Below are 15,917 nucleotides of genomic sequence, written 5' to 3' on the forward strand. Positions count from 1 at the left end.
GGGAGTGGGGAGGAGGATTTCTTTCCTATTACCTGAAAGTTACATTTGGGATAAAATAGTCCAAATACAGCCAGATGGATCTTACCAGCATTCGTTCATTTTCTATAAAACTGACCCTAAGAAAAAAGTTTTCAACTCCCGCAGGTTGGCCCTGAGAAGTCCAGCTGGGCCTGTGGAAGGAGCGGGGAGGATGGCAGTGGCCCTTAACGTGGCCTGCCTTCCTGGTCCCTTGGGACTGTAAGCCAGCACGAGAGCCCCAAGCTGCCAGCTCAGGGCAGTGCCCATCAAACAAGGCTTGTAACATTCGCTCCTTGTCCGAGGAGTTTACGACTTCACTGGGGAGAATCAGACCTGCGAGCACGGAACACCTGGAGGACAGCACAAAACCAGCCTAACGTGTACCATCCCAGGCTTCCTCCTTTGGGACCCCATTTAACACGACTTCCCTGAGCAGCTTCTGACCCACCACAACGGCGCTTCGCCTCAGCACAGCCTTCTCACTCCGTACTGTAACTGTAAGCGAAGCAAGGGCAGGACGCACATCTGGGTCAACACGACATCCCCAGGGCCTAATTGGCCTGCATGAGGCTTAATGAATGAACGGAGGAGCCAGTACTAAGCTGCATGGCACAGGCACTGAGTGCTGCCAGACTCCATATGCAAGTCAAGCGGACAGTGAGGAGGGCAGACCAAGGTTTGAACCACCTGATGTATTTTACCTACTGGGAGCACAGGCTGGAGTGGGCAGAGCTGGATCTGGTGATGGGTCCTTAAGATGGTGAGGATTTGGCTCTGGGACAGTAAAGCCTCAGAAGTCTACTTCTCTTACAGTTGCACAAAAGCCAACTAACCTCTGTCTAGACACCCAGCTCTGTACGCCATCTGCTAGTACTGGACCTACCCACACCTCGCCAAAATACAGATGACAGGCCAGAGACGGGAGCTGCACGGCCCCGAGGCGTGCCCTCACCACACGCACCCACCAGCAGGTGGCTTGGAGGACTCAGCAGCAGGACTCAGTCAATATTCCAAGATAGGGCTGCGCACAGAGAATGGGGAAGGCTCCAGGCCCAAGGGGCGGGGCTACTACGCTACGGTGTCAGGAACTAAAGCCTGCTCGTCCTTCTTGCTCTGTCCTGGCTCTCAACTCCACTAGCTCCAAGTCAACAGTCTCCAGGCACCTTAGCAGACAACAATAACAGAAACGGAGGGTGACTGGGACCCACTGAAAGGCTGTCTTCCTACCTGATGGCAGCAAAAAGCTGACGCATGCCCCTGGCACCCCACTCTGGCTGCTCCGCTCTGGCCTCCAGGCTGCAGGGTGGATGTGGGCAAGCTGCCCGCCTGCTTGCAAGGAACTGGAGCACTCCTGCCCAGCTGAGGCTCAGCGGTCCAGTTAAACTCTTTAAGTTCCTCTCTCACCTTCTGTGGGGCCTCCCAGGATTATCAACATGCCCCTTGAGCCAACCCCACATTACCCCTGCTTTATCCTCACCCCCTTCCTTCTTTTTCTTTGTCTCAGTCCTTAAATATGACTTAAAACACGTCGACCACAATTAAGTGATGCGCACTAGCTAAACCTCCAGATCCTCGTGGTTGAGACACATTTCTCAGGGCGTCTAGAATGAAAACATATTTTTCAAAACAATAATGCATGTCAATTCACCTGTGCTCTGCAAAACACTGTTCCACCCCCAGCCTCTTATCCTCTCATGTCCTGTGGGCATGAAACTCACAGAGGGGTGGGACTGTGCCCACAGGTGAGGCAGAGCTAAGAACCCGAGACAGAGGTCACCGAGCCGCGCACACCTTCTCCCTCAGAGCCCCCAGATGCGCCACCTGCGGCAGCAGCAGCCCAGCCCCAGGATGGGCACGCAGCCCGTTTACTTACTTAGTGCGAGCTCTTTAAATTCCGGAAGATTGGCAGCCGCACAGAGCTGGTAAAAGATGTGGTAATTCCTCTCATCATCTGCCTGGAGGAGGAAAACAGTTAAGCAGTGTTAGGGGCAGGGACCCCAAAGATTGTCCCCTCGCCCATTCTAATTCCAGGGTGACAGAGGTCAAGGCTTTTCCTCCACGCCTCTGCCGCCTTCAATTCCCACCTCCAGGTTTTGCATTCACCGTTACGGGGCCTTCTGCCAACCAGAGGACTTTTACCTCTTGATTTATGCAGAACACAGGGGTTTCTTTTTCCTCCTCTATAGGGCATCACTGCTACCCCACAAGTGACGTCTCGGCGGATCAGCTCTTGTTCAGATAACCGAGCTGCCTGGCTCATGGTGGGCTGACCGTCACTTCCCTGCTGCAGCTCCCTTTCTCCTCTGGGAGGCTTGGAACTAAGTAAAAGCTATGCCCTTGCCCATCATGTCAGGCTGGGGTGGTCAGGAAAGGTCCACGACTGAGACACGACTTCCAGGGGACAATGGGGCCAGACCTGCCTTAAACTGGCGGAGTGGTCGTGGTGGTGGTGGGTGGGACGGGGGCTTCAGGAGGCCTGAGCAAGGGCAGCAAGGAAGAGGAAAGCCCACAGGGAGGCTGGCCAGAGCCATGGCCAGCACAGCAGGCTGCTTGCTCTGACGCAGTGAAATGAAGGATGTGGGGCAGTCCAACCAAACCTGGGAGGTGGAGAGAACCGCTCTGGGGGTTGTGAACTGCAACGACCACCACCGAAGGCCAGGGTGGAGGAGGAAGAGGGTCACCAAGAGGCCAAAGAGTAGTTGGGAAGGAGGGAACAAAAGGCGAGCAAAGAAGAACTGAGTCACATGAGAAGCGAGAACTCCATTTATTTGAAAAGGAAATGAAGTAAGTGGTCAAGTAGGTTTTTTGTTTTTTTAATATAACTTACCAAATAAGATTCCTGGTGAAAGTTGAAATCCACAGACCCTACATGACATTCCCCTGATCACAAAACTCCGAAGTCCACAAAGAACACAACAGTCTTATTCTTCACTGTATCTCTGGTGACTAGCACAGGGCTAGCACATAACAAACAATATATGTTTGTTGACTGAATCTAAAATCAATGCCCTGGGACTTCCCTGGTGATCCAGTGCTTAAGAATCCACCTTTTAATGCAGGGGACGTGGGTTCACTCCCTAGTCAGGGAGTGAACTAAGATCCCACATGCCTCAGGGCAACTAAGCCCACACACCTCAACTACTGAACCCGCAGGCCACAACTAGAGAAGCCTACGTGCCGCAACAAAGACCCAGCACAGCCAATAAATAAATTAATAAATAGACAGATAAATATTGTGCTTGCATGGTATATGCATGGTATTTATTTATTTAAAAATAAAAAAAATAAAAAAATAAAAACAATGCTCACTGAAACATATCAATACTGAGTAAAAATTTTTCAGGTCTGATGCCTATAAATGAATACTTCTTAATGGAAAAAAAAAGAAAACCAAAAGAACAAGTCTATCCAAATCCAGGTTCAAGCAATGAGATGTTCTTTGGGCATAGGGAGCAGAACATGGAGCGAGTAAAAATCCATGGGAAAAAATACAAGAAGGTCCAGTCACAGGGCTCACCTGAAAGACCACTCTGGACTTCTCCAAAAGGTAGGTCCTCATGTTGGCCCCAATGATGCGGTACCTCTTGTCAAAGCCAATCTGAATGTACTTTCCGAAACGGCTACTGTTGTCATTGCGAGTGGTTTTAGCATTCCCAATGGCCTGTGCAGAAAAAACAAACAGAAAGTGTGCACAACATGGCGGGTTTTCTTAAATTTCAGGACTGTATGCTCATGGCGGCACCTCTATTCCCTCCCTCTTCCTTCCTTCTAGAACCTCTCTACTATTAGGATGACAATGGGTCGAGCTAAAAGAAAACAAAACAACTTCATCTTCCTGCTTCCCTTACTCCTAACGATGGCCAATGAGAGTGATGAGTTGACTGATGGTCCCTCTAAAGGGGACTAAACAGCTGGAAGGTGCACGCCACTGACCTTCCTCTCTTCTTCCTATTCCTACCTGGAATGTGCATGTGATGACTACAGCTGCAGCAGTCACCTTGGGACCATGAGGGAAAGGTCTAGAGAATCACAGAAACCACTGCTCTGACATCCTCGAGCCACTAAATCAATGCCAGCACCCAAGAGCTCTAGACTTTCTGTGAGAAAAATGAATCTTCTGGGGCTTAATCCACTTCGATCAGGTCTCCACTGATCAAATGTCAAATGTCATTCCCAACTGTTAAATGGTACTTCCTAGAAAGAGACCAAATGTCAAACGCCCCCCTCCCCCCAACACACACATCATCACTAGGACATATCAGGAAGCCATCAACCTCTTGGTACTATTTCTTACAAGGCAGCAGGGACACAGTTCAAAACACGAGACAATAATTTAAAAGACAAGTGGCTAAATGACTGGTCTCACTGTGTGATTACTCACTTTCTATAAAACATCACACTGCCGATGGGTTGCTAATGAACACACTAACACGGAAACCCCTTTCACAGGTTTACTTTTTAGGTGGTTACAACACTTGAAAAATATCCACTGTAACTTTTCAGCTGTCCAGGAAATTTGAGGCACAAAGAGGCTAAAAGCAGATCACGATTTCGGAGGCCCTGAGGGACCCAGCCCAGCCTGGCTTCTCATCACTCTTGCCCTCTGTCTCCAGCCTCTTATGATCCTGAACTTGCTTTTCTTTCTCAAAAGACCTGTGTTCTCTCTGCCTCCTCCCCCACCCCCCAAGTTTCACAGACATGGTTCCCTCTGCTGGGAACACTCTCTGCCCATGCTCCCTCCACCTCTTCTTTCTGGTCTCAGCTCAAATGTGGCTTCTTCAGGAAGGCCTACCCTGGCCTCATAAGCGAGGGGACCTCCCTCGCCACGTGCTCTCCCAGGCCTCACTCTGCACGTCCCCTTGTTTCCCTAACCCCCATCTCCACGAGACACCACCCTGGCTCCATGAGAGCGGGGTCCGCACGTGTGCTTCCCCATGGGACCTCCCGCACTCACCCCAGTGCCTAGCACACAGCAGGTATTCAAAACATCTGAGTGAATGGAAGCATAGATGAACTTGGGTTTTGGTTTTCTTTCCTGTGAAATAAGAATTTTAAGTCCTTGTCCTCGAAGGTCACTTGCCTCTTTAGGTCCCTAAAATCTCATGTTAGGGTCATGAATACATATTTTTTCTTTTAGGGTTTAAAGTGTATACAGCAACCTACACCTCACATATACAGCGTGTACCTCTGCAGGAAAGTGGGGAAAGCGTAACCCCAGTACACTGCGTTGCTCTGAAGGGAACCATGGAGCATGGAACATGCCCCTAAGGTCAGGGCGAGGCTGGAGCCTGGCCAAGCTGAAACGACCGTCAAGAGATGACTAATCCGAGGAGTTTATGTCATCACTCACGCCCCTCTGCATCCACCAACCTCAACGTCTCAGCAGAGGCTTCACCGCACCCACTTCCAAGGGGGCCCTGATCCTTCAAGGCACCATGTGACAAGCCACTGTCAGACTTCAGGGAGCCTATTCTGTTTGAAAAGTGGCAAGGAGTGCTGTATTCCCTAAAATGCAGGTAAAAATGATGGTTTCCCAGGCCTCCATCACAAGCTAGGTCCTGGGCTGGGATCCCGTTAGTTTCCCCGAATCCAGACAAGAATCCCAGGGGAGAGGCATTATCAAGTTTCCTCATACCTACGGGGAAACTTAGGCTCAGAAAGGGTAAGCAGTGTGCCCAGGGTCACTCGGCTGGGAAGCGCCAACACCAAGATATAAATTCAGATACAACTGAGTCCGGAGTCTGTGTTCATTCCCCTTGGTTTCGCAGTCCTTTTCCAGCTCTCCAAACTACTCACCACCAGACAGGAGCTGCCGCCCATGTGGGTAACTTCTTACATCTCAAAGAGCCAGGTCAAATCAAAGGATAAAGACAAAGACATGAATCCTCGCTTTTACCTTTTCATAAGAAAGGGGAGAAAAGCCTTTCAGAGGATGGCAGGGAACCAACTCATTACTCTGACAACCAGTAGATAAGGAATCAGACATCCATCCTAACCTCCCTGTGTAAACTCTATCAGCGTAACTAGCTGGCCAGGAGAAGTTTCTCTTCCTAAACTTATTCCAGCTGAAAAATGCAAGAGGAAAAATAGAATGAGAACGTCACCATTTTGTAACTCCTGATGAATTAATAGATCTAGGCATAAGCTATGGCTGCTGACATCACCAAAAGACACCTAAATATTCTGTGCGTCTTGACGGGAATACATACCACCACCAATAAAGGGTTCTTGGATTTTAAGAACAAACAAGCAAACAAACCAACCTAAATCTAATCAAGCCTCTGAATTTTACTACCCTTTCAAAGGATGTACAGAGGCCAAAGGAACACGTTAACAACATCAGGACGGTGCAACCAGCAAAGGCCAGTTTGTGTAAAATTCTAAAGGATTATCTAGTTTCAAACAAAAAAATCTCGATTCCAAAAGTTCAAATTCTGTCATTTCTAAAATGGCAACAAGAACCGTTACCATATCTGAGATCACTCCTTGTGGTAGCTTAGGGGAAGCTTGTCAACATTCTAAAGACCACTGCCAAAAGGTCTACCCTCTTTACCTCACTGGGCTGCTTTAAGAAGTGATATAACAGATCTACAAGTACTTTGAAAGTATATAACGGTACCCACAAAGGGAAGGGGTTGCTTGTATATTACTACCAAACCCATAAACTCCACTCTGGGCATGAAGAACTTCCAACTTCTACACGTGTGTGAAGGACCTGCACATTGTTCTTTATCTTTTAATCCCTTGCTAGGTTTTTTGTTGTTGTTGCTTATTGACTTAGAAAACATTTTGACGCATGAGGAAAACAAATCCAGTTGTTATAGATGATAAAAACCAAGGCTTTGACTCTGAGTCCACAGTCCAACAAAAGACACAGTTATGATACAAATAGTTAAAATTTGGAAAATGAACAAATGATGTATGCAGGGAATGCATGGAAGAAACTCACATGACCAATAAATATAAGATACCCAACCTCAGTGGAAATCAGAGAAATGTAGACAAAAATGACAGTCCAGAGTGGCAATAACTTTGATACTATGAAATAATGATGAGGATGTGAGGAAAAAGGAACTCTCATACACTGCTGTGATGTAAATGTAAACTGCAACAGCCATCCTTAAGAAGAATTTGGCATATCTAGTAAAATTGAACATATATGGACCTAACAATCCAGCAACTGTACTTCTAGGTATTACCTAGAGAAACTCACACAAGTGTACAAGTAGGTGTGCAAAAGAATGTTTAATGCAGGCTGTATTTAATAATAAAAAATACAATCTAAATGTCTACTAGTAGGAGGAAGAGATAAATAAAATGTGGAATATTCATAAATGGGATGCTAAAAAGCTGTTAAACTAAACTAGAGCATGATGCATGGATAAATAAAAAAACAATCAGTGAAAAGCAAGTTGCAAAGTGGTTAACAGAATATGATACCATTTGTATGTGATATAAAAGAACTACCTTTTTTCTGGTTTATACATGTACAAATATGTAGCAAAGTAAAAATGGACTAGAACAAATCATTTCAATATGATTGGGATTATACAGTACCGAGATGCATATCAACCAGTGTGGAAGCAGAGAAGGGAGAAATTCGCCAATGCTGGCGGAAGAGGAAACGCTTTAAGAAGTGTAAGATGAAGTGGATCTTAAAGGGTGAGCAGAATTTTACCAGTGGGGAAGGAAAAGGAATTTTATTTATAAACATAGTGTAGGCAAAGGAACAGGGGTATGTGAGAGCCCCAACAAGTGAGGAATGGCTAGAGTGTGTTGAAACATGAGAGAAAACAAGAGAAGAAGGTAAGGTATGTTGGGGGCAGATTCTTGTATGAATAGGTTAATAGTTGTAGGCCTACTTGCTTCTTCAGCTTAAAAAAAAAATCAAACCCTGAAAATTACATAGTAACTGGTCTTAGTTTCTGTCAATTTTGCTCACTGTACCCCTAGCCCCCTTTCTTTCTCCCAGGTTGAGGGGAGTCTCTGGGGCTCCTAGAGTTGTATGCCTGCACACTCCAGTCAGCCCAAGAAGCCATGTGACCCCTCTGGGCTGGGCCTGGGTTCTGTCCCTGCTCTATCAGTCTCTTGACTAGCAATACCTTTTTAATCAGTGCAGACTTGTGAACAAATCACTCCCAGGATGCTGACAAGCTCTTGAACAGAATGGGGCCAGAGAGCTCTGGCGCTGACGATAAATCATCCCAATCCACCCCAGCCAACCCCAATCCACCCTCAAGTCACCTTCAATTCACACAACTGCCACTTAGCACAGCCCACTGGGAATTCCGCCTCCTCAGACGGCCCTCAACTCTCCGACTCCCTAGGAGGCATCTGCAGCTGCTGGCCTGGGGAAATAATGAGGTGATGACGTGACCATAACTGATTGCTTCGCTGGGAGGTGCCAACCTTCCCCGGGACAGGACTGGAGTCATCAGTAATCAGCTGTGCCCTGATTAAAACATGACTTGCACTGGTTGTAACCCTCTGAGGAGCCACAAAGCTGACTGGGCTTCCTGACACAAGGGCCCAAGTAAGACTCTGAACTTGTGAAAAGTTGGGTTTTGGCAGAGCAGAAGCTGCTCTTTCTCTGCTTGGCAACACTCTAATTCCACCTAGAATTCTTCCTGGCAATAATTCTTCCTTCCCATGTTCACGTCCAACATTTCTCTCAAATGTAACACTCAATAACAGCTCAAGGGATAGTCTCTATGATAACAAAACTCTGTATTTGACAGAATGAGCCCTCTGGACTTACCCACATAATTTCCAAAGTACCAATTTGCACAACTTTAGAAATTTAATGTTTTAAGCTCAAACCACTGCAACATGTGTTTACATGACATCATGCAAGAACAGGCTGGTTCATGTACACACTCCTCCTTCTCTAGGGGTGTGCCTGTTGCTCTCACATTTCTTCCATGCCTCCCCAGCAGTCCACCAGCCTACTCAAGCTATAACAGATACTGAAAACATTAGATCATTTCAGATCATGGTCATTTAAAAAACATTCCCAAAGCAGTGACCCAAACAGGTGCCTGCCAACATTCACAGCAGCATTATTCACACTGGCCAAAAGGTGGACACAACCCAACTCTCAGCGCAGGAATGGATAAACAAAACGTGGTACATACAAGCAACAAAATGTTATGCAGCCATTAAAAAACACACAAAGTACTGATGCGTGCTACAACACGGATGAACCTTGGAAACATTATGCTAAGCGAAATCAGCCTGACACAAGAGGACTGATGTCGTATGATTCCACTTGTATGAGAGACACCAAAGAGGCAAATTCACAGGGACAGAAATTAGGATAGAGGTTACCAGAGGCTAAGTAGAGGGGAGAATAGGACGTTACTGCTGAATGGGTACAGAGTTTCTGTTTGGATGATTAAAAAAAAATTCTGGAAATGGATGGTGGTGATGGTTGCACAACATTGTGAACGTACTTAATACCACTCGACGGCACACTTAAAGTGGTTAAGGTGATAAATTTTATATTACGTATGTTTTATTACAACAAAACAATAAAATTAAAAAAAATCATTCCCCCCTGTGTCTTGTACCTGCTTAATGTGGTGATCTGTCTTCACTAAATTCCCATCTTGTCTAACAAGAACTGTGTTCAGTCACCAGAGACCAAACAGGTTTCTTTCCTTCCCTGTTTTGTCTAGAATAAGTACGTACTTTACCTCCAAAAGAAGAGGCGCTCTGTATCTTTGCAATTTTGCTACCTAAAAGATGAACTGAATTTTGAAACTCAGAGGCAAAGGAAAAGCTGAAATCCTGGTCTCACTCCCACCTAAGATGAAACGTGATGCTAATCGCAGAGTGCTGTCTTAGCTGCCTCCATTTAAGTGCAGTAGACGGCCCAAGGGGGGTGTGGACGCAAGTCCATGATCGTCTCCTGAATCCAGGCCATGGCCAGGCCGCCACCTTGGGGCTTAGAATAAATGCTATGAGCAAAGAGGCTACCAACTAAATGTCTGACAAAAGGAAGTTAAATTATGGTAAAACCATCTATTAATGTATGTTTGCAGCCAATAAGTTTGTAAAAAGCTTAATGATATGGGGACAAGGCATATACTATAATATTCAGTGAAAAAGCTAGAAGGAAATATACCAAAATACGGAACAATTATTAGCAGGCTGTAGGATCATGGGGGATTATTCCCTTTTCTTCCATATTTTCCAGTGACTCCTTCCTATTTTTTTTAATATTTATTCAACAAATGGTTCTCAAACAGGTGTGGGACCCAGATCCGCAGCATCAGGATCACCTAGGAACTTGTGAGAAATGCAGATTCTCAGGCCCTTCTGAATCAGAAACTCTGGGAGTGGTGCCCAGCTATCTGCTTTAACAAGGCCTCCAGGCGATTCTGATGCACAGTCAAGTTTAAGAACAACTGTAAACTAATAAAAGTGCTTTTTTGTTTGTTTTTATCTGTTTGGTAAAAATGCCTTCAACTGCATTGACCACTTCCCAATTCATATAAGAACAGATACCAAAACTTGCTTTTGTCTAATTCTTAGTGAACACAGTGTGTCTGTTTACTCAGCAGAGAGTAAAAGTTCTCTGGATAATGCAGCTCTGTAGGCAGGAGAGTTTGCCTGGATAATCAACGAGCTCCCATGAACTGACACTCAACTTACTCCTGCACTTGGTAAAGGAAGAGGGAGAGAGAGGGGACCTGGGAAGGTCCAGGCAGGTTCTTGTTCCCCCAGCCCCAAAATGATCTGAAGGACCAACCACACCGGTGCTTTGTGTCTTACTCGGCGGGGCTCACGGCTGTGCAGAGAAACCTGATGCTGTTCTGGCAGCTTTGGGCCTCAACTGAATTTCTTCTTCCTAAAACAAGGGGGCTGTTCGGGGCTGGCAGAAGGGCCAACTCCTACCAGACTGCAGCCCAGACAGTAATGAAGAGCCTCAGCTTCAAAAGCAGGAAATCAAAGCTGGCCCAGGGACTGTGCAGCCATTGAGCTCAACTCCATGAGAATGAAGCGTTTACAAGGAACGGAAGAAAAAGAGAGATGGAGTTCTGACCCTCTAACATGGTCTACTATAGCTAGACCCAAGGTTTTGGAAATATCTCTGGCCCTGCACCTGCATCGGCCGCTCTGAGGCCACCCAGCCGGGAGGTCGGGGTGGTGAAGAGACAGGCAAGACCTGTCCAGGCCAACAAAGGTAACATTTTCTGAGGATCTCAACAGATTCTGTGTCGTCACATAGCTTTGGACTCTATTTCCCCGCAAAAGAGTCACATAGCTTTGGACTCTATCTCCCCGCAAAAGATAAAACGTCCAAGTATCTTTTGGGAAAAAGGGGAATCTTTTATCTAGGCCTCCTCACCGCCATGAAGACTGCCCTCCTGACTCAGCGGACCTTCAGAGCATCAAATGGTTTTGGTGGGACACTGATGTGCTGACACAGGATGGCAGCAGTGGGGAGGAACACAGCAGAGACGGCGGGAGATGGGGGAGGACTGACACAACAGTATTCAGCAGAGTCAAGGAACAAGGAAAACATGAAGAGGCCGCTGTATCCAATACTGGGGACCTGGGCTACCAGGTCAGAATATTCCCAGATCTGTGGTTTTAGGGGCATCTTTGAAATTCTTCCCTCAGCAGTGGACTATGGGTTCTTGGGGAGAGGCATGAATGCTGACTGTGTGAGTGGCTTCCAAGAACTCTGTGATCCGCCACGCAAGGCTGGACACTCAAGCAGTCTTAGTGCCAGCAGAAGGGACTCCAAACAAGAAGGCCAAGGACATTTGGATGGCTTTACCTCCATGATGGGACTGGACGCCAGGACCTTCTCTTCGATGTTGGTGTCACTGGCCGAGCCACTAACCGTGGCGAAATAGCGCATGGCATACTTGGCCGACACGGTCTTGCCGGCTCCAGACTCCCCGCTGACTATGATGGACTGGTTCTTCTCGTCTCTGCAAAGGAAAAAGCCTTGGTCAGTCGCTGGCCGTGGAAGGGCATGGTCGCCTTCCAATGACACTGTCGCCATCCAGTGACACTGTTGACAAGGGCCCGAACCCAATCAGAAGCATCCCTCCCTCGTTTAGGAGTAAACGTGAGGGGCAGCGTAAAAACGGCCCACATTCCTTCATACGCTTGCGTGCACAAGATCTGAAAGTGGGAGAAAGAAGCTCTGAGAAGGGCTTACAAATCCTATTTTATGACCTGAGGGAATGGGGATGTAGCCGTCGGGTCACTCTCCCAAGTTCTCTCTGGAGGCAGTATCCCATAGACCACTCCCTTCCAAAGACATCCCCTGAGAACTTACAGAAATATACACTTTCAGTTACATAATCTCGCCTTTCTGTTACATGCTCATCTTGTGCCACTTTCTTCAAGAGCAAGGTTCTTTTCTTCTCCTCTTGTATTTGAGCCTAGCATGCCAGCAGACACAGTTCTGAACATTTTTGTTCATGTAGATCTACCACAAAGGGCATGCTACTAGCCACCAGGCTAATCTTGCCTCAAGCTTCCCAGAAATTAGATAAACAGCTATGGATTGCAATAAGAGGGAGTTCAATCAGACTACATGGGAGGCAGAGAGCAGATACTCTACATCAGATAAAATGTATCTGTATGTATCCCTTTGAGACAGGTATGAGACAGACAAGTAATGGAAAACGTAGCCTATCTGGTCTCCAAGGAACATGGATGTTCAAGCAGGGAGTAAGAACAAACATCTGCGCAACGAGTTTGGGAAACGAATTGCTTGTAAGAGCTATACTCAGCCATCTACCTCCAGCCACAAATCCACTGCCAGGAGGAGGGCAGGCACTTTGCTTTCAAACTGCATACCTTTAACAGTGCCTGGCATAGAGAATACACCCGAGATAAAATATTATGTTGGAGGAGAAGCCAACTTAGGGATCAACCAGCCCTCTTCCTTTCCAGGTGAAGAAACCGAGGAGTGTGAAGTCAGGTTTAGAACACAGGTCTCCTGGCACCAGCCCAGTACTCCTAACACCAGCTCCTGTGGCTTCCTGGGCAGGGCTGGCTACAGAAAGAACGGCCTGCCCCACCTCGGCGATTATCAGCACAGGTAGATTGTACCTGATCAGCACAGGTGAATGAATGTTGGCCCTGCTTCTGGGCCAACAGCTGAGAAGCTGAAAAAGTGGTGTGATGACACTGATGTTAACTAGAGGTGAACTAGAAAGACAGACAAAAACCGGCTTGAAAGGGGGGCCCCGGGGGAGAGTCAGGTGTGGTAGCCGGGCTGAAGAAACCTTAACCTTCAGCTGCTCTTCAAGGTCAGCGAAGAGCTGAGCAGTCTCCGCTCACACACCATCACTAAGTGGGGAGGGACTTGAGTGAATACAGATGGCGAGTAGATGCTATTGAGAAGATGAAGCTGAAAAAACCTCATCTTTCAAACTGGCTATACAACCAATTACCTGAAAAGCTACCTAGAAGCTCACCTAGTATTTGGAGGATGGAACAAGAAGTGGCTTCCGGAGAGCCCTTGTACTTCCAGGATACCACTGTCATGAGAGTGCTCTTCCTCTCCTTGGTTCTGTGAAAACTTCATACTGAAAGGGGGCCTCTAAGGAAGCCTGTGGGTGCTTACAGTTCCCATTCTCATCTGTTGTTTAAACTTTATATGACATCCACTGGACCCTGGGGACCAGGACAGGTGTCACCCCTCCTCTTCTCAACACCATCAAAATCAACTCCTTAGAGAACTGCTCAGAAGCACAACCATCCCAAGGGACTAGGCGTCTAACAAGCTGGGCTTTAGACCTATGAAAGAGAACCAAGTTTGATGCCACCTTTAAAACTACCTGAATCTGCAACAAGGAGAACTAAATTGCAGGAGCCATACCCAAACGTTTGGAGTTTTGCTCAAAGTCTGTATGTTTAACCTAAAAAGGATGAGCACAGGTTGTGGCTAAGACTTAGTCCTCCACAGAGAACCACATCAAATGGGGAGGTATATACTGTCCAAATAACTTAATAAGGATCCCCGGGAGCAATATGTGGATGCCAGGAGAGAATTAATCAGATTGGTGGGGGGCTGGGGGTCGTGAGAGCTGCCAGGCTCCCTGCGGCAACACAGCACACAGAGGGAACTGAACTGCAGAGACCCAGATAACATACTACATCTGGCACAAAAAAGGTGGCAGGCTTCCCTGGTGGCGCAGTGGTTGAGAGTCCGCCTGCCAATGCAGGGGACGTGGGTTCGTGCCCCGGTCCGGGAAGACCCCACATGCCGCGGAGCGGCTGGGCCCGTGAGCCATGGCCGTTGAGCCTGCGCTCCGCAACGGGAGAGGCCACAACAGTGAGAGGTCCGCGTACCGCAAAAAAAAAAAAAAAAAAAAGGTGGCACAGACCAGTGACACCTGTCACTTTTCACTTGCTGTGTCAAGATGGGCATTGCCCTGCGCATCACTGGGAAATGATTGAAAAGTCACATACTGCTCAGGAAAGAGAATGACCCACACAAGAGGCAGAAAACTTTGAGGGCCAAGCAGGCTATTCCAAGTGTAAGTGGCCAGAAAGGCGAAAAGGCAGGGCTACTTCACGTGACAACAAAGTGTCAGGACCTCACAAAAAGAGGGAATCAAAGGCAGGGAAACAAAAAACTGGCAGGACATGGAAGCTAACTTTGGTGTTTTGATGAAAACGCATATATGTGGCCAAACTATTATCAGAGCTTATAAACATCCCCAAGTGTTTCAAATCTTTACACTTGAGGCTCTTGGGCATGAGGGAGTCTGGGCAACGACCATTAGTGCTAACGCCCACCTAATTTGGTGGATAGTCAAACTGATGCCGATAAGACTAAAGTTAGGGAAATTCAACTCTTCTTAGACCAACAAGGACCGTTCAACAACTTCCCTTACTGAGACCAACTTAAAATATTTTTAAAAATGGATGATTTTTATTTAGTTCTACTGCACTTCTGCACACCCTACCTCCTCCCATTCTTAGTCTACTACGTGGCTGGGTGCACATTACATATCTGTACACTATTTGTAACGGGATGAGGTGCAACAGCATCCTCAGTCTGTTCTACCCACATTAGCTTTGCTTCCAACTCAACTAGAGAACACGAGACCAGAATACGGGCAGTAAAAACAAACTTGATTTTGAACCTCACGTGCACTGGTTAGCTGTCTGACTTCAAGCAAGGTAGCTGACTTCCTGACCCTCAGATTATCTCAGTCCAGTCTCTTATGACTTTGATCCCCAACCATGCTCATGCTCTTCTAGGTGGTCACCTTGACTTAGGGTCCTAGGTCTCTAATTCATCCTAACATTCTTGCCAGATTAAATGTCTGAAGCACAGCTCTAATCATGCTCTCCCCGCTCAAAAAAAGTTAACTACTCATTGCTTACCGAATCAAGTCCAAACTCCTTAGTTGAACTCCTCCGCAATGCACATCCCAACGCTAAAACCCTTGACGAGCGTCGGCATATTATGGTGCTAAGAACAGAACACCAGGCTTTTGGTCTGAGGCTCTTGTCTGAGTCCTGGTTCAGCCATCGGCAGGCTCTTTGTAAGCCTTAACCACGTGACAGAGGATACCCCCATCTTACAGATTTGCTGCAAGATTATATGAAACGATCTCTACGCTTTGCATAAGATGAGGGTATTATAGTCCAGACAAAATGAGCTACGCGCCAGTCTCTGAAACTGCACACTTTCCTGGCGCTGCCATTTATGGTTTTCCCCCACCTGAAATCGCCTTCAACATACACCCTTCTGCTGAAGTCCAACCTGTCTCAGGCAGCCCGGCAGGCCATGATTTCTCTGCCTTCTGAAGTCTCACGTCATCTGCTTTGTGCCACTTGTGAGGCATTGTCACCTCTCATCCCATATTGATGTCAGGCCCTGTGTGGTCACTTTACTTGCTGTGTGACCTTGG

At 47.1% G+C, this 15,917-nt stretch overlaps 1 protein-coding gene across 1 annotated transcript in view; it reads right to left on the minus strand.

Annotated features, from left to right (window-relative positions):
• Nucleotides 1-15,917, minus strand: part of MYO5B (myosin VB) — a gene marked incomplete at its 5' end in the record, with an annotated part of 386,267 nt that overhangs the window by 155,468 nt on the left and 214,882 nt on the right. Inside the window, 3 exons of the mRNA XM_082667157.1 lie at nt 1,892-1,973; nt 3,536-3,679; nt 11,807-11,963. Coding sequence (XP_082523283.1) covers nt 1,892-1,973; nt 3,536-3,679; nt 11,807-11,963 — 383 coding nt within the window. The remainder of the gene's footprint in view (nt 1-1,891; nt 1,974-3,535; nt 3,680-11,806; nt 11,964-15,917) is intronic.

This window comes from Grampus griseus (assembly GCF_964374135.1).
Source record: "Grampus griseus genome assembly, chromosome: 12".
NCBI classification, from domain to species: domain Eukaryota; kingdom Metazoa; phylum Chordata; class Mammalia; order Artiodactyla; family Delphinidae; genus Grampus; species Grampus griseus.